Below are 19,860 nucleotides of genomic sequence, written 5' to 3'. Positions count from 1 at the left end.
CCTACTTGGTGATCGGCAGCAAAAGTCTTCACGCATGCATCTCCTTTTAGAACATCACTCCAGATACAGGAGTGCTCCACAAACATACTTTCCTCGTCCTCCTGGATCTCTCAGCGGCTTTCGATACCATTGACCATGGTATCCTGTTAAATCGCTTGGAGGGATTGGGAATGGGAGGCACTGTTTTACGGTGGTTCCGTTCCTATCTCTCCAACAGATATCGAGTAGTGTTGGGGGATGAGGTTTCAGACCCTTGGCCCCTTAATTGTGGTGTGCCACAGGGCTCTATCCTCGCCCCATGCTATTCAACATTTATATGAAACCGCTGGGAGCTATCATCAGGAGTTTTGGGCTGCAGTGTCACCAGTATGCGGATGACACGCAGCTCTATCTCTCGTTTAAATCCTCACCAGAGTTGGCTGTGGAAACCTTGTCCAATTGCCTGGAGTCCGTAAGTGGATGGATGGGAGAGAACAGGCTGAAGCTAAACTCCGACAAGACCGAGGTGTTACTGGTGGGGGATAAGGGAAGGTTGGGAAACTTTGACCTGGTGTTTAATGGGGTGAGATTGCCCCTAAAGGACCAGGTCCGCAGCCTGGGGATCATTTTGGACTCTCAATTGTCCATGGAGCCCCAGGTATCTGCAGTAAGTCGGGCAGCCTGTTACCAACTTCATCTGGTACAGAGGCTGCGACCCTACCTTCCTATACATCTGCTTCCACGAGTGATACATGCCCTGGTCTCCTCTCGATTAGACTACTGTAATGCGCTCTACGTGGGGTTACCTTTGAAGACGGTCCGGAAATTGCAGCTGGTACAGAATGCGGCGGCATGCTTAATAAAGCAAAGCCATCGCCGGGATCATGTCACCCCAGTGTTGATGGAGTTACACTGGTTGCCAGTTGTATACCAGGCCCAATTCAAGGTGTTGGTATTAACCTTTAAAACCCTAAACGGTTTTGGCCCAGTTTATCTGAAGGAACGCCTCCAGTATCACCAAATATGCCGCCAAACAAGATCGGCCTCACAAGACCTTCTCTCGGTCCCACCGGTGAAAACAGCTAGGCTGGTCCGGACCAGAGAGAGGGCCTTCTCGGTCGTGGCCCCCACCCTCTGGAACTTGCTTCCTTTTGACCTTCGACATGCCTCCTCCCTGATGGCTTTTCGTCGAGCCTTAAAGACCTTGTTATTCAGGCAGGCCTATGGGATTTCTGGGGTGGGTTAGGCTATTATGTTGTATTACTAACGGGTGGTTTAGATGTATTGTTGTTTAATATGGTGACTGTTGTATGAATATGTTTTAAATTGTATTTTATATTGTGTAAGTCGCCCAGAGTGTCTGTTAAGTCAGACAGATGGGCGACTAACAAATAAAATTTTATTATTATTTATTATTAAGAAGGGGATATTTGCAACCAGTCGATAGTTGTCACAAACCAATGGGTCCAGGGAGGGCTTTTTCAGGAGTGGTCGGATCACCACCTCTTTCAAGGTGGCTGGAACCACTCGCTCCCACAATGATGCGTTGACCACACCCTGGATCCACTCGGTCAGACCCCCTTGGCAAGCTTTAATAAGCCAAGAAGGGCAAGGGTCGAGAGGACACACTGCTGGCCACATCATCGCAAGCACTTTGTCCATGTCATCAGGCCGCATCAACTGAAACCGTTCCCAAGAAGTTGCAGCAGACGTTGCACTGGACACCTCATTGGGGACTACAGGAGATGTGGATGGGGCATCAAGACTGCTACAGAGGCGAGCAACTTTACCCTCAAAGTGCCTCGCAAACAATTCACAGTGGGCCTTCGAAGGGTCTAAAACTCCATTTCCTGGAGTTGATGTCAACAGACCCCTGACAATACGGAAAAGCTCCACCGGATGGCTACTTGAGGATGCGATGGAGGCAGAGAAGTGGGCCTTCTTTGCCTCCCTCACCACCACACAGTAGGCTCGGTTATGATGTTTTACTCGTGCCCAGTCAGCCTCACAGCATGTCTTTCGCCACTTGCTCTCTGGGGGTCGTCCAGCCTGTTTCATTGCCCTTAGATCACTGGTGTACCAAGGTGCAAGCCGGGGTTTACAATGCCGGAGAGGGCACTCGGGGGCAACCATGTCAAGAGCCTGACGTGCCTCGCTGTTCCACAGCGTGACAAGGGCTTCAACAGGGTGACCTGCTCTATCCACTGGGAATTGCCCCAGGGCATTCAGGAATCCTGTGGATTCCATTAGGTCCCGGGGGTGGACCATCTTAATCTGTCCACCACCCCTGCAGGGAAGGATCAAAGCCATAAGTCTAAACTTAATGAGGAAGTGGTCTGACCATGTCAATGGGGTGACATCCACTCCCCTATCTCCAGACCACCCCTTCCTCCATCTGGAGCAAAATCCAAGTTGAGGGTGTGCCCTTCCCTATGTGTTCGGCCAGTAACAACTTGAGACAGCCCCATGGTTGTCATGGAGGCCATGAAGTCCCGAGCCAGAACACTAGAGACAGCCTCAGCATGGACATTGAAATCACCCAGCACTGTCGTTCTGGGCTCCTCCAACACCACAGCTGAGACAGCCTCCGCCAGCTTGGTCAGAGAAGCTGCTGGGCAGCAAGGTAGATGATACACCAGCAGCAACCATAGTGTACTGTCTCCTCGGCCCGACACCAGGTGCAAGACCCTCATAGCCACCTCCAAGACAGAGTGGTTTCCTGGTGACAGATGGAACTTCTGTACTTGTGGAGGTTCTTGTGCATTTTAAAACCCTGATAGTTTCTATGAGTGCAGGAGGCTTCACTGCTACAGATAGTTGCTGGGGAGAACATGGATAGCGGAGCTAGCGTGCTTGTTCATCCTCTCCCCTTCTCGTGTGTTGACTTGTAGGTAGTACAACTGAATGTTCAGTCATAATGAGTAGAGGTAATAGGAGGGTCTAATTTGATCAGACTCCCACTGTAGCACCCTGCCCCCTGGATCTCCTGTGATTCATTTGTGCTGTTTTATGAGTGGGGTGTGCAAAAGCTTTGCTGGGCTGTATCGAATACATTAGGTCTATTATAAGGATTTTCATTTGTGCAGTGGAACTATCCCTCCGACTCCTGTGCCCTCTCCCAAATCTGCTGCATAGGGTTGGGGAGGGGTACACTTCGTGTAATTATTTAGATAACTTGATTTTTATAAATTTAGGAAATAGTACACAATATTGCCTGTGTCTGACTTCATTATGATATTTCATCATTTTTGCAACTAGGCCCTGCATCTTCTCCTTACACTGTTTACACTTCACGCATTTCCCTTTTTTTGGCCAGGGAATGAATTTCTTCCAAATAGGGTGTCTCTTATGCCCAGAAGCAATGACAGTGATTCTCTGGCAAAAGTGTGGGGGAATATAGGAACTAGAAGCTGTGTCTGTACTATAATCTCTTCCCTTTTTTCTTTCCAGTCCTCTCCACTTTATACTCTGCCTCCAACTGTCCTTTTCTATAATGTCTCTGTCCCAATTCCTTTGCCTGTGTGGCCCAGCTCCACCACCACACAAGCTCAGAACAACAACAATCCCATTCCCATGCAGCTTGTGTCTGTGCACATAAAACTTTAGTCAAAGAATCAGAAACTCACAAGTACAGAACTTCCAAGTAGGAAAAGTTTGTAGTTCTGCTTGGCAGAGCCATTTTCATGAGATGAAAAACTGAAATGAATGCCATGTTTGGCAGGTAACAGTGTGTGTGAGTGTGATAGCATGTTTGTAATAAGATTGAACTGAATGAGATAGATATTTATTATTTATTAATGTTTTTTTTAAGTTTTTAAAAGATTTTTAATTTTTTTAAGCACTGATTTGTATCTACCCTTGTCTATAGCGTATTTGGTCTGCTGGGAAACATTTAACTGTGAGCTTTAATTTTATTTGAAAGTTTTTTAATATTCTAAAAATGTTCTGTAACTGCCTTCTGAGGGTAGAAATGCATTAAATAAAACGCTGTTCACTCATTCCAGGATGCAACAGTCAGAAATAAATCTGGTGCATGTTGCACATTCTGCCCTGGCTTCAGCAGAGAGAAACAAACCAGAAGGCTTGGGTTAGTGTTACATGTGATCCATTATTCATGGCTTGTTTCTCCAAATAAACCATGAGTAGAAGCCAGGGGTTGTTGGCTTCTTGTTCATTGCTTTTGTGGTGGGTGGTGGGTGGGGAGAATCTATGAGTGCTTGTTTGTACATAATTCTAAGCCTCATGGTTTGTTTGTTCTGGTTGCAGGCAGGGCTAGCTAAACAAAGTGGGGGAAACTGAGCACCATGCACCAGCACACCACTTTTTCATGGTAAGCCATGGTTGATTTCTGACTGTGTCTTACCATGACATGCAAACTTGGTCATTGATGCTAGAGAACAAAAGCATAACTTAAAGGACATTGTAAAAAATCTCTGCACTGATTCTGAAGATTAAATACTTGATTTATATGCCAAACATGTATTCTGATTCTTACGTTGTAGCTCATCAGCCTGCTTTGGTAGTACTTGACAACCGTACAGAAAAATGGCTGCTAGCAAGACAAAAAACCAGAGCTCCCTGGCCCTCCACAAAGTAATCATGGTTGGTAGTGGAGGTGTTGGCAAATCAGCACTTACACTTCAGTTTATGTATGATGAGGTAAGATTTGTGATCTGTGTATGTATTTTAAATTACAGTAGAATGGAATGTTATAGGATCTTCACTGAGCTGCCTATGCTTTGCCTCCTTATTTGAAATAACTAAACACAGCCATAGATTCATAATAGATCAGTTCAGAAAGCAAGAAATAACTGTCCATCAACAATAGCGGAGACAGTAAAACAGTTGATTTTATACTGTTAAATTACTGGAATTATGGCTCAATTCAGACGTTATGTTCCACAAAAGCCTGGAGGTTCAAGCAGGATAATGTACAGTATTCTTACCTATTTGGAGCACTCTAGAGTATTCAAATTACTATATACTGCATTGGTCTGAATATAGGCTGCACTTCCCCCCAAATATGGCTTGTATAAAACCTGAGTGCACCATATAATCCCATTCTTATAGGTAGAGAAGTCATGATTTAAGAGATTTTACAGGAGAGATGTGGCTTATATTTGGTAAATGCTTAAGAACAATAATAAATCAAATGCCACTTTTACACAAAGCTTTATGTGTTCTGTGATTCCATGCTAATACCGCAGAAACACAGGATCTGACATTGGGAACCTCAAGGAAGCACCTTTCCAAAACCCTTATGTCTACAGAAATGGCCATGGCATTGCTCGAACAATGGGAATCTCAGAAGCAGGTGGTGATGAGCTTTCAGGGAGTGAGGCTTCAGTCCAGCATAACATGTTGCCTTTTCCCATGACAAACATAAAGATTTTTTTTGTTGTATGTTTTCTTTTTAAGAATTGCATACTCCAGTCTCGCCTTTACTAGCTTTTAATGTCATATTGCAGAAATTTAATGTCCCAGTGAAGGAGGCATTTTTAATCTGTGTTCTGCACACTGGAGTATTCAGAATCAACGCTGGATCATTAAAACAGCACATGGAAAGAAAATATTTTCTGAAGTGATAAGATTGGTTGGTTGGCTTCTAACATATTTTGCTAACAAAGCAGTCAAATAGGATCATGTCTTTTGCTTGAGACCTCCGTGTAGGCCAGCATACATGCAGGTTCCCAGATGTTGTTGGACTGCAACTCTCATAATCCCAGTCATTTTAGCCAGTGCTCAGGAATGATGGGAGCTGTAGTCCAATAGCATCTGGGAACCAAGGTTGAAGAATACTGATGCTGATGATTTAAGGAAAAATATTTTGCTACGTTCCCAGCAGCTGTCACTGATAATTTGATAACCCATCCATAACTTTCTTGTCACCCATGTTGGTCTTGGATCCCTTGTCTTTCCAGCATTTAAGAATCCCTGATGCTTGCTGTGAATGGACTGAATTGGACCAAAATTGTCTATCAGAAGCAAAGTATGGATGCTCTACGATTTATTATTCCTTTTATAATCCTTAGTTTGTTGAAGACTATGAACCTACAAAGGCTGATAGTTACAGAAAGAAAGTAGTTCTGGATGGTGAGGAAGTCCAGATAGATATTTTGGATACAGCTGGACAAGAAGATTATGCAGCTATTCGAGACAACTACTTCCGTAGCGGAGAGGGGTTTCTTCTAGTTTTTTCCATAACTGAGCATGAATCCTTTACAGCGACAGCAGAGTTTAGGTAAGTAGTGCTCTCTACACAAACATTTTCTTCAAACTTTGTGTGTGGTGCATGTATTGTGTACCAAAAGAGGAATATAGCCTAGTGAATAATATACACAAGTGAACATATTTTGACAAGGGTAACTAATAGTGACTTTAGTGTTGGTTACCTAGAGACATTTGGCCCTGGTAACACATGAGTCAGAGTTTCCTTTATTCTTCCCAGTGGAAAAAAGTAATGGGATCTTCTCCCTCTCCCCCTCCCTCACTCTGGCTGGACAACATTTTGTCTTGTGCTTCACTTAGTTAGTCTTTTGGTTCCTGCAGTTAAACAGGAAACTAATGAACATATTTGATGCCATAAAGGCCATAGATGAACTTTAGTCATAGTGTAGTAGACTTTTTAACTGCTTAATTGTGAACACAATAACAAACACATTTGACAGCATAAAGGTTACAGATGAACTCTAGTCATAGTTCTAGTAGACTTTTTTGACTGCTTAACTGTGTTAAGTATGTTCACCTGTTTCTTCAGGTGAATGTTTGCAATGGAATCACAGTATTGGAAGAGACCTGAAAGGTCATCTAGTCCAATCTAGCACCAATGCAGGAAATGTACTATTACAGCATCCCTGTTAGATGGCCATCCAACCTCTCCTTGAAAACCTCTAATGAAGAACAGTCCACCATCCTTGGAGGCAATCCACTGTTGAACAGCTTATACTGTGCAGAAGTTCTTCCTAATGTTTAGTGTAAATCTTTATCTTTGCAATTTGAACCTATTGGATCAATCTGGAGCAATAAAATGCAAATTTGTTCAGTCTCTGTGACACCCCTTCCTATATTTGAACATATCTGTCTTAAGCTCTTAATTGTCTTTTCTCAAAGCTAAACATAACCAAACTCATTAACTTTTCCTCATAAGACTTGGTCTCTAGGCCTACACCATCTCTGTCAGTCTTCTCTTTAAGCATTCCTTTAGTAGCTGTAGTTGAGTGAATAACTTTAACCATCCTTTTATTTTAGAAATACTGTTGTAATTTCTTGGCATACCAAGGAATAAATTGGCACAAATTGTTTCTTGTACTTAAATGTTGTTAACTGTTAGGAAATTGCGGTTATGGCCATTTCAGTTGCTTTGTTTTTAATATCCTGTACTAGGGAGCAGATCCTGCGTGTAAAAGCTGAAGAGGACAAAATACCTTTACTTGTGGTGGGAAATAAATCTGACTTGGAAGACCGTCGACAAGTGCCTGTGGAATCTGCTAGAAGTAAAGCAGAGGAGTGGGGTGTACAGTATGTAGAAACTTCAGCCAAAACCAGAGCAAATGTAGATAAGGTAAAGTAATAAGTTTTGGGTGTTGTTGTTATGTGCCTCCAAGTCGACTACGACTTATGGTGACCCTATGAATCAGTGACCTCCAATAGCATGTCAGGAACCACCTTGTTCAGATCTTGTAGGTTCAGGTCTGTGGCTTCCTTGATGGAATCAATCCATCTCTTGTTTGGTCTTCCTCTTTTTCTACTTCCTTCAGTTTTCCCCAGCATTATTGTCTTTTCTAGTGAATCATGTCTTCTCATTATATATCCAAAGTATGATAACTTCAGTTTCATCATTTTAGCTTCTAGTGACAGTTCTGGTTTAATTTGTTCTAACACCCAATTATTTGTTTTTTTTGCAGTCCATGGTATGCACAAAGCTCTCCTCCAACACCACATTTCAAATGAGTTGATTTTTCTGTTATCTCCTTTTTTCACTGTCCAACTTTCACATCCATACATAGAGATCAGGAATACCATGGTCTGAATGATCCTGACTTGAGTGTTCAGGGATACATCTTTGCATTTTAGGATCTTTTCTAGTTCTCTCACAGCTGCCCTCCCCAGTCCTAGTCTTCTTCTGATTTTTTGACTATTGTCTCCATTTTGGTTAATCACTGCGCCGAGGTATTGATAATCCTTGACAAGTTCAACGTCTTCATTGTCAACTTTAAAGTTACATAAATCTTCTGTTGTCATTACTTTAGTCTTTTTGACGTTCATCTGTAGTCCTGCTTTTGTGCTTTCCTCTTTAACTTTCATCAGCATTCGTTTCAAATCATGACTGGTTTCTGCTAGTTAGTATGGTATCGTCTGCATATCTTAAATTATTGATATTTCTCCCTCCAGTTTTCACACCTCCTTCACCTTGGTCCAATTCTGCTTTCCGCATGATATGTTCTGCGTATAGATTTATTTATTTATTACATTTATATATCGCCCCATAGCTGAAGCTCTCTGGGTGGTTTACAGCAATTAAAAACAATAAAAACGAATATACAAATTTTAAAACACAAAAAACAATTTAAAAACACAATTTAAAAAAAATTAAAAACAATTTAAAAACACATGCTAAAAAAATTTAAAAACAATTTAAAAACACATGCTAAAATGCCTGGGAGAAGAGGAAAGTCTTGACCTGGCGCCGAAAAGATAACAGTGTTGGCTCCAGGTGCACCTCATCAGAAAGATTATTCCACAATTTGGGGGCCACCTCTGAGAAGGCCCTCTCCTTTGTTGCCAGACTCCCAACTTCCCGCCGAGTAGGCACCCGGAGGAGGGCCTTAGATCTTGAGCATAGTGTACGGGTGGGTTCATGTTGGGAGTGGTATTCCATCAGGTATTGTGGTCCTAAGCCGTGTAAGGCTTTATAGGTTAAAACCAGCACCTTGAATCGAGCTCGGAAACATACAGGCAGCCAATGCAAGCGGGCTACAATTGATTTTATGTATTCGAACTGTCTGGTCCCTGTTATCAATCTGGCTGCTGCATTTTGCACAAGCTGCAGGTTCTGAACCGTCTTCAAAGGCATCCCCACGTAGAGCGCATTGCAGTAAACTAGCTTGGAGGTTATCAGAGCATGGACAACTGAAGCCAGGTTATCCTTGTCCAGATAGGGGCGTAGCTGGGCTACCAACTGAAGTTGGTAGAAGGCACTCCTTGCCACCGAGGCTAACTGAGCCTCAAGTAGCAGAGATGGTTCTAGGAGAACCCCCAAGCTATGAACCTGCTCCTTAAGGGGGAGTGCAACCCCATCCAGGACAGGTTGGACATCCGCCATCCAGTCAGAAGAACCACCCACTAACAGCATCTCAGTCTTGTCTGGATTGAGCCTCAGTTTATTAGCCCTCATCCAGTCCATTGTCGCAGCCAGGCACCGGTTCAGCACATTGACAGCCTCACCTGAAGAAGATGAAAAGGAGAAATAGAGCTGCGTGTCATCAGCATACTGATGGCAACGCACTCCAAAGCTCCAGATGACCGCACCCAATGGTTTCATGTAGATGTTGAACAACATGGGGGACAGAAGTGACCCCTGCGAAACCCCATACTGGAGAGTCCAGGGTGCTGAGCAATGTTCCCCAAACGCCACCTTCTGGAGCCGACCCACGAAGTAGGAGCGAACCACCGCCATGCAGTCCCTCCCAGACTCAACTCAGCCAGTCTTCCTAGAAGGATACCATGGTCGATGGTATCGAAAGCCGCTGAGAGATCAAGGAGAATCAACAGAGTCACACTGTCCATCTCTTTCCCGACAGAGGTCATCATACAGGGCGACCAAGGCTGTTTCCGTGCCAGAACGAGGCCTGAAAATTGACTGAAATGGATCCAGATAATCGGTGTCATCCAAGAGTGTCTGGAGCTGGCCCACAACCACTTGTTCCAGGACCTTGCCCAGGAATGGAACATTTGCTACCGGCCTATAGTTATTAAGGTTTTCTGGGTCCAGGAAGGGTCTCTTCAGGAGTGGTCTCACTACCGCCTCTAGATTAAAGAAACAGGGAGATAAAATACACCCCTGTCTCGCACCCTTCCTGATTGGGAACCAGTCGGTTTCTCCATATTCTGTTCTTACAGTAGCCTCTTGTCCAGAGTATAGGTTGTGCATCAGGACAATCGGATGTTGTGGCACCCCCATTTCTTTTAAAGCATTCCATAGTTTTTCATGATCTACACAGTCGAAGGCTTTGCTGTAATCTATAAAGCACAGGGTGATTTTATTCTGAAATTCCTTGGTCAGTTCCATTATCCAACATATGTTTGCAATATGATCTCTGGTACCTCTTCTCTTTCTAAATCCTGTTTGGATATCTGGCATTTCTCGCTCCAAATATGGTAAGAGCCTTTGTTGTAGAATCTTGAGCTTTACTTTACTTGCATGGGATATTAAGGCAATAGTTGGATAATTACCGCATTCCCTGGGATCCCCTTTCTTTGGAATTGGGATATATATTAAACGCTAACAGTCTGTGGGCCACTGTTTAGTTTTCCATATTTGTTGACAAATGTTTGTCAAACTTTGGACAGATTCAGTCTCAGTGTAGCAACCCCATTGGTATGCCATCTGTTCCTGGTGATTTGTTCACCTCACATTCTAAAATTTCTGGTTCTTCATCATACAGTTCCTCCACGAATGAATCTGTCATCCTGGCATCTCTTTTATAGAGTTCTTCAGTGTATTGCTTCCACCTTCCTTTTATTTCATCTCGGTCAGTCAGTGTGTTCCCTGTTGATTATTCAGCATCCCTACTCTTGATTAAAATTTCCCTTTCATTTCTCTAGTCTTTTGGAATAGGGCTTTTGTTCTTCCCTTTTTGTTGTCCTCTTCTATTTCTATACAGTAACTGTTGTAATAGTTCTCTTTGTCCCTACATACTAGTCGCTGTATTGTTGCATTTAGGGTTCTGACTGTGTTTCTGTTTTCTTTTGCTTTCCTTCTCTCTTTAACCATTTTAAGAGTTTCTTCAGTCATCCACTGAGGTCTTTCTCTCTTTTTAACTAGAGGTATTGTCTTTTTGCATTCTTCCCTGATAATGTCTCTGACTTCATAGTTCTTCTGGTTCTCTGTCAACTAAGTTTAAAGCCTCAAACCTGTTCCTTATTTGATCTTTATATTCTTCTGGGATGTTATTTAAATTGTATTTTGGCATGATGATTGCTTTGTTCTTCTTTAGCTTTACTCTGATTTTCGATACGACCAGTTCATGATCTTTACCACAGTATACTCCTGGTCTTGTTTTCACAGAAGGTATGGAACTTCTCCATCTTCTGCTACCAATGATATAATCTATTTGATTCCTATATTGACCATCTGGTGATGTCCACTTGTACAGTCGTCTTTTCAGTTGCTCAAAAAATATGTTTGCCAGAAACAAATTATTGGCTTCACAGAATTCAATAAGTCTTTCTCCTGCTTCATTTCTGTCTCCTAAGCCCCATTTCCCCACAATTCCTAGTTCTTCTCTGTTTCCTGCTTTTGCATTCCAATCCCCCATGATTATCAGCACATCTTGTTTTGGTGTGTGATCAATTTCTTCCTGTACTTCTGCATAAAATCTCTCCAATTCCTCTTCTTCTGTATTTGCCATTGGAGCATAGACTTGGATGATCGTTATGTTAATAGGTTTCCTGTTTAATCTCACTGATATCACTCACTCAGACCTTGCATTGTAGCTCTTAATTGCTTTTGCGACATCACTTCTCACTATTAAAGCCACCCTGTTTCTTCTTAATTTCTCATTTCCTGCATAAAATATTTTGTAGTTGCCTGATTGAAAATGTCCCATTCCCATCCATTTTAATTCACTCATGCCAAGTATAGTAATGTTGATACGTTCCATTTCCTGCATGACAATTTCTAACTTTCCCTGGTTTATGCTTCTCTCATTCCATCTTCCCATTGTGTGTGTTGTACAACTCCGGACTCTCCTTTCGCATCTGTGCACATCAGCATCTGGGCTTCCTTTTGGCTCTGACCCAGCTGCTTCATTAGCCACAGCGCTACTTGTACTTGTCCTTTGTTCTTCCCCAGTAGCTCGGTGAGTCCCTTCTGACTTAGGAGTTTCATCTTCCAGCACTATCTCGTGTTGCATTTTGGATACTCTGTTCATAGGGTTTTCATGGTAAGAGATATTCAGAGGTGGCTTACCATTGTCTTTCTCTGAGTTTGGATGCATCTTAGTCTGGTGTCTCAGCTTTGACTATTCCGCCTTGGGTGCCCCTGCCTAGTAGTCTAGCCTCTTGGTCTAGACTCCTGACGGCATTGCTCTCAGCTTCTTTGACACTCTCAAACCCCCTCACCATGTTAAGGAGTGCATCCTAGAGGGGGAAGTTTGGGGCAGAAGTCTCCAAATATGGTTGCCAAGTTGCAAGTGACAACTGCAGTTGTGGATACATGCAAAACAAGAAACATCTGTCCATTGAGGACTCCACATATTGTGGAGGATTTGATGGGAGCATCATATGTTTAACTCTATAGCATTCTGATTCAAGGAGAGAACTTGAAATGAAAGTCTAGTAAACTTGCTACTTTTATATGAGAATACAGGATTCCCTTCTTGGTTGTTGGTTTTCCTCTTAAATTACACCCCAACTACAGGGTTCAATGGAGTATGATACTGGTGAAAAAATCTAGTAGTGTACCAATGAAGTATAAAGCCAATTGAAGAGTACTTCTAACTGTGTAAGGAATAAGTAACTCCATGCTGAATACCTGCCAAAAGTGGCCTTCTCAGTTGCTCTTGATGATTGTTTACTCTTGATTATTGTTTAACCAATCACCAGAACATCTAAAAATAGCGTGTTGCCTTAAAATCACACCTCTTGGGAAACAAATGTATGAATGCAAATTTCCTCTATTACTGGAGTCCTCCTTACTCTGTGTTTTGAGAATCTTTTAAGCAAATTTAGTTCTAAGAAGTTCAATACGACTGAATCATTGGAAATCCAAGTTCTCAGCTTAAATATTTGTCCTTTAGCTTTATGTTAGTATGTATGTAGGCTAGGTCTCCAGTTAAACTTTTCCTATTAAACTATTCCCATAAAAATCTTCTAGATTCTCCCAGTAATCCACATTCTTTATGGGGGGAAAATGAATGATACTGACTTGTCATTCTACGTTATGAACAAACCAATATTTTACAGGTATCTGTTGGATCTCTTTTTTCATAGTGTGTTTATACTTTTGAGTTTAACTAAAACAGTTTAAAGATCTCCTTTGGCATTTTAATTTTTTTTATTCACCTTTATATAACAAACAGGCACAATGTATTCTAGGCCAATTACAAATGCAGTTATAATGTGCAGTTTCTCCTTTTAGGTGTTCTTTGATCTAATGAGAGAAATTAGAGCCAAGAAGATGTCAGAAAACAAGGACAAAAATGGCAAGAAAAGCAACAAGAACAAGAAGAGTTTTAAAGAAAGATGCTGCCTATTGTGATCTTTATGAACTGTACATGTAGACTGCGGAATTAACAAGACATTTACCACTAAGGGTAAAGGACTGGATTAATGAGAAGAAATCTGGATCCAATGAGCTTTCCCACTCACATCATAGCCTTTTTGAAAGTGCAAAACTTAGTTTAAGAAAACTTGGTATCCATGTGTACTGAAAGGGATTATTCTTGAAAGCAACTGTTAATGCCAAAAATATTACCAGCAAATTTCTTTGGCCATGGGTACTTTGCCTGATAGCAGTATGGTTGCTCTGAATTTAACTCCTGATGTTGCTCCCAGTGTTGACTCTCCCTTTACAGACTCTATCAGTTTTACGCAATGGCTAGTTCTCATTGTAATTCAACCAAAGTTATCTGCCTCTCCTGCGTGGCTTCAGTTTTGGTGCTCCTAATAAAGGCATGAGCCTTTAGCCATTCTTTTAAAAGGGAAAGTTAAGGCATACTGAGATCTTTCTGGTCTTTGAAATTTGCACACAACTGTATTAAGTAGGTTATGGTGCTGTCAAAACTACTTTTCTGCCAATCATTGGATAAACATTATAAGGACTTATTCAAAAGCAAAAACCCAGTAATGAGTTGGTGTCTGAGTCATTGCTACAGTATTTCTGGATTGATTCTATAATTTCAGAACATTAATGGTTATATTCTGGCCAGCTGTATTTTCAATTTATTTCCCCCTTCTTTCCAAAATTTTATTGGGGGTAAATGGGCAAGGCATCTTTTTAATATGGAGGAATTCTTAGGTTACTCTGTCAAGTAATTCCACCCTGTTTGCCAAATACTAGACTCTTTTGTTCCCCAAAACTTGAAAATTCTGTTTGGGGCATTACAGTGAGTTTGTAATCATGTATCGAAGCTGTAGAAATTGGTGCATTTTTGCTCTTTTAGTGTTTAATAGAATCACTTTTCTTTTTAAAAGAAATGTGAGGGCCCACACTGTGAAATCTAGTGAGTTTTTGTTCAAAGTCTGAGAGGACAATCCATGAGTAACTCATTCTGCACACTCTCCATTGAAATTAATTGTAATTATGCAAATCTGAGGGGCTTGTGCAGGAAAGTCTGGGGGATTGTGCCATACAGAAACACTTAATTATGGTAGGGTTTTCTCCCTTTCTTTAATGAGTTATTGCTGTCTTTGTAATGTCAAGACTTGGAGTTGCATTCTTGAATGCTCACTACTATTTTGCTAGATATTGTGGAGTAGGGGGTATAGGATTAAAGCAAGGGAAGTGGGGAATCTTTTCATGTCTTTACAATTGCCCTTTAAAGATATATCCGAGTTAATTATGTGCAGTTGCCCAAAAGCCTGACCCTTATTGTTGTTGCACAGGTTGTACTAATTCTGCTGCTGAAAAACCTTTTATTCAGTTACTCAATGAATCATGGAAAAATGGTCTGTATTATAAAGGCAGCTAAATATACTCACTAAAAAGTAACTTTTTTCTAATTTTGTCACTACATTGTTAATGTTGATGGAAAAGCATGCGAAGATGTGCAGATGCACTTTTAAAATTACTTTTGACAGTCATGCACAACAAGTGAACTACTTGGTTGTGATCATATAGCTGATCATTAAAAATATTTTATCTGATCACAAAATAATCTCTGAATTAATTCACCAGATTCCTCAGGTCTGGAATGAAATAGCAGCACCTTAGTGAAACCAGCTGCTAAATATGAGAACAGAGGGGCAGCAGTCTAGAAATTTTAAGTAGGAGTATGTCTGGATGTTACAAAGCCAATGAGTTTCTCTTGTTTGAGTGCAAAGGTTAATTACCAAGTAGGACTACGATGTGAGAGCTGCCGAAGTAGAAACCAATCATTTAAATTTGCATATATTTACATGCAAATTAAACAATACTGAAGTAATGCATGCACATGTTCCAAAAGGTACCCTCTTTAGATGAATTCCTCCTGTGCTTGAGAGAAATGCTTTGGAAAGTCACCCTTATCTCTTTATCTTTCACTTCACTCTGGAGGTCAAAACCATTCACCCGCCCTCTGTACAGAGGCCGAAAACTGAATTTTGGCTGTTGGTGACATCAGAGACAGGTCCACATGCAGCAAATCTGATTCACTAATATATTATAGTAGGTGTGGAGAACCTTTGGCCGTCCAGATGTTGCTGAACTACATCTCACATCAGCCCCAGCAAGCATGGCCAGGGATGATGAGAGTTGTAATTCAGCAACAGCTAGAGGGCCAGTTGTACCCCACACCTGTGCTATAGCTTCACCAGTCAGTGCTTCATCTAGGTGCCATTTCTCTCATTCTTGCAACAAGGGGTCCAAGAGCTGCCATGACTAGGATAGTTCATGCTTCAAGATCAGGAGAGAACAGATGTCCTCTTCCCCACTGTCACCCACAGTTGGTTTGGAAATTGCTCATGGGGAAGATCTAGGAGTGCATCTAGAGCTTGAAGTGGCATCCACTATCCTGTAGGCAGGAGCAGCAGATCCTATATCTCAAAATGGGAATGAGTTTATACTTCCCTATCCCATTAGGTTTTGTTGGCTCTGATGCCCCCCTACCAAAAGTCATGTTTTCCCAGCCTTATGTAAGGACCTTCTAAAATTGTTTACCAGCTCCTATTCTATAACCCCATCATGTTCAAATAGGGAAAAGGGACAATGATTGGTGGACAGGGATCCAGATAGGATTGCAGTGTCAACAGGGATCGCACTACCTCTGAAGGAGCAGGTGCACAGTTTGGGGGTACATTCAAGGTACTTTTGTTAATTTACAAAGCCCTAAACTACTTGGGCCCAAAGCACTATAAGGACCAATTCTAGGGGGGAGGAAGACATAAACTTGGCGGTAGTGACTAACAAAGGTTCTTGCGCAGTAAGAGGAACTGAGGGAACAGCTCTAATGGGGCCCAGTAACAGTCTTCAGAAAAATGTAGGAAGGAAACCAGGCCGTAAATCACATGGTCTTTGATGTCTGTATACTAATGCCCAGAGTATGGGAAACAAACAGGATGAATGTGAACTCTTAATGCAGGAGAGTAAATATGACTTGAAAGGTATAACTGAAACTTGGTGGGATGATTCCCATGCCTGGAATACAGCAATTGAAGGATATAACTTGTTCAAAAAGAACAGAAGGAATAGAAAGGGAGGCAGAGTCACTCTATATGTTAAAAATATACATCCCTGCTCAGAAATACAGGAGGATGAGCTTGGTAGCTCCACTGAGATTATCTGGATTAAAATAAATGGGACAATGAATAAAAGGAACATGGTGGTTGGAGCCTACTACCAACCACCCTATCGAGAAGACAAGGATGAAATTTTTGCAAAGCAAATTGCCAATGTTTCAAGGAGGCATGATGTAGTAGTAATGGGGGGCATCAATTACACTGATATTTTGGGGGAGATAAATTCTGCCAAACAAGGCCCCTCTAAGAAATTCCTGACTTTTGTTGGAGATAACTTTCTCTTACAGAAAGTGGAGGAAGCAACTAGAGGGTCAGTATCCTTGACGTGATTCTAACCAATACAGATAACTGCCTCTTCATCCACCAAGTTATGGGAACTCTGGGGAAAATGACCACGCTATACTTGAGTTCTTGATTTTAAAGGAAGCAAAGGCTGAGAGTAGCCATACACATACCCTAGACTTCAGGAAAGCCAGTTTTAATAAACTCAGAACAACGGTAAGTAAGATTCCACGGCAAGCAACCCTAATGAGAAAAGGAGTACAAGATAGGTGGAAGTTTCTAAAAAAGGAAATTTTAAAGGCACAATGGCAAACAGTTCCATCAAGGAAAAGGGGAAGGCAACAGAAGAAGCCAATGCGGCTTCACAGAAAGCTTAGAGATGACCTGAAAACAAAAAAGGACACACACAAGAAGGGGACGGAAGGCCAAGCCACAAAGGAAGAGTACAGATAGGTAACCACAGCTAAGGTTAGTGAGAGATGCCAAAATCCCTGGGAAAACTCTGGAGCAGATCATAAAGCGGTCCGTCAGTAAGCACCTTGAAAACAATGCAGTGATTACTAGAAGCCAACATGGATTTATCAAGAACAAATCCTGCCAGACTAATCTTACCTCGTTTTTTGATCAGGTAACCTCCCTGGTAGACTCTGGGAATGCTATGAACATAATATATCTCAACTTAAGCAAAGCTTTTGACTAAGTGCCCCATGATATTCTGTTTAGCAAGCTAGCTAAATTTGAGTTGAATGGAACAACTATCAAGTGGATCCAGAGTTGGCTACAGAATTGTACTCAAAGAGTGCTTACCAAGGGTTCCTTCTCAAACTGGGGGGAGGTAATGAGCAGGGTGTGGCAGGGCTCAGTCCTGGACCCAGTGCTCTTCAACATTTTTATTAATGATTAGGATGAGGAAGTGCAGGGAATGCTTAGCAAATTTGGAGATGATACAAAATTGGGAAGGAGAACTAATACCTTGGAAGACGGAAACAAAATTCAAAGGAATCTTTGTAGGCTAGAGCATTGGGATAAAAATAACAGAATGAAATTTAACCGGGGTAAGTGCAAAGTTCTACATCTAGGAAAAAGAAACCAAATGCATAGTTATAAAATTAGGGATACTTGACTCAGCAGTACTACATGTGAGAAAGATCTTGGGATTGTTAGTGATCACAAGCTGAATATGAGCGAACAGTGTGATGTGGATGCAAAAAAGGTAAATGCTATTTTAAGCTGCATTAACAAATGAATAGTTTCCAAATAATGTGAAGTACTATATTGGTTCCTCTCTATTCAGCACTGGTTAGGCCTCATCTGGAGTATTGTGTCCAGTTCTGGACACCTCTCTTTAAGAAGAATGAAGACAAACTGGAACTGGTTCAGAGAAGGGCAACAAGGATGATCAGGGGACTAGAAACAAAGCCCTATGAGAAGAGACTGAAAGAACTGGGCATATTTATCCTTGAAAACAGAAGACTGAGGGAAGTTATGATAACGTTGTTTAAGTGCTTGAAAGGTTGCCACACAGAAAAGGGCCAGGATCTCTTCTCGATTGTCCCATAGTGCTCAAATGGGCACTCAAATGAGTGGAATAATGGGCTCAAGTTGCAGGAAGCCAGATTTCGACTGAACATCAGGAAAAATGTCTTAACTGTTAGAGCAATACAACAATGGAACCAGTTACCTAGGGAAGTGATGGCCTCTCCAACACTCAAGAGGCAGCTGGACAGGCACCTGTCAGGTATGCTTTAATTTGGATTCAGGGGGTTGGACTCGACAGCCTTATAAGCACCTTGCAACTCTATGATTCTATGATTGCCTGACTCGCTATGTTTCACCTTGATCACTAAGATCTGATGGGCCACTTTTGGTGGTTCCCCACGCTCCTGAGGTTCAGTTGGCCTCTACCAGGGACTGAGCCTTCAGTGGGGAAGCCCCGCCCTGTGGAACCTCCTACCAATAGCTGTTTGACAGAACCATTCCTCCTTTCAGGGGTCTTTTTTAGACAAGCCCTTTAACATGATTTTCCCTGCAGCCAATACAGTATTGTTTATGCTTTTATTGTTGTGTTTAATTATTTTTTATTGTTGAATTTGTAATGCCTTTGTATATTGTAAGCTGCTTTGATGTACTCTATGAAAAGTGTGGCCTATAAATGCTTTCATAAATAAAATAAACAGGTGGTGGCTGCCATGTCTGCACCCTGCCAACACTCCACCTTTAGCAGAAGGAGATGTGGGGGCTTACCTTTCCTCCACCTCTCCTTATAACAAAGCTGCTATTTGGGACTCTGCCTATTTCCCTCAGTCCTTATTATGATTATTCAGGTTCCTCAATCAAGTCTCAACCCCCCTGTGTATCTTTATTGCTCTCAAAGATAACATCCATGGGTTAGTCTTCTGTAACCATTACTTTCTCAGGTACTTCACTGCCACCATTGATACTGTTGGCCCCTTTTATTCTTGTAATAGCTGGCCAAGAACCAGGCATGTTTTTAAAGTACGAACAAGCTTGTTCATTATTCAGCCACAGGAGTGGCTGTATACTATAGTCAGCATGGATTTTTCGCATTCCGCAATGTTAAATTTAAAACACCCCTCTATGCCATTCTGTTGCTTCCCATAAGCTCATTTCAAAACAAAACCTTACAGAACTTATAGTCCTGAACTCAGAAACGCTTGCTTAATAACCCTCTAAATTTTCTGTCAGAGTTCTCATAATTTGTTGAAATTAATTAAAAATCAGCCATGTTCACAGAGTGCCTGTAATCATATTACTGACCTTGCCCCATACGCTGAGCTTCATCTTCTGCATTTTAAAAGTTTTTTAAAAATGCCTGGCTGATTTTTAATTAATTTATGAAATTTTGGCTTGAACTCAATGATGTCAGGCATGCTCAGTAAGAACCAACTGTCAGTGTTCTAAAAGTAAGACTCCCAGCTGCTG

The 19,860-nt window shown here is 41.7% G+C and overlaps 1 protein-coding gene across 7 annotated transcripts in view; it reads left to right on the top strand.

The window, feature by feature from the left end:
• RALB (RAS like proto-oncogene B) overlaps window positions 1-14,922 on the top strand; it is a 72,696-nt gene extending 57,774 nt beyond the window's left edge. For all 7 annotated transcript variants that reach the window (XM_061609174.1, XM_061609173.1, XM_061609172.1 and 4 more), the window contains 4 exons: window positions 4,482-4,638; window positions 6,012-6,220; window positions 7,363-7,540; window positions 13,340-14,922. In XM_061609174.1, the coding sequence (XP_061465158.1) occupies window positions 4,525-4,638; window positions 6,012-6,220; window positions 7,363-7,540; window positions 13,340-13,459 (621 nt within the window). In that variant the 5' untranslated portion in view covers window positions 4,482-4,524 and the 3' untranslated portion in view covers window positions 13,460-14,922. The remainder of the gene's footprint in view (window positions 1-4,481; window positions 4,639-6,011; window positions 6,221-7,362; window positions 7,541-13,339) is intronic.
• The last annotated feature ends 4,938 nt before the right edge of the window (window positions 14,923-19,860 follow it).

This window comes from Rhineura floridana, chromosome 2 (genome assembly GCF_030035675.1).
Source record: "Rhineura floridana isolate rRhiFlo1 chromosome 2, rRhiFlo1.hap2, whole genome shotgun sequence".
In the NCBI taxonomy this organism is placed as follows: domain Eukaryota; kingdom Metazoa; phylum Chordata; class Lepidosauria; order Squamata; family Rhineuridae; genus Rhineura; species Rhineura floridana.
This window is presented reverse-complemented; position numbering and strand designations above follow the sequence as displayed.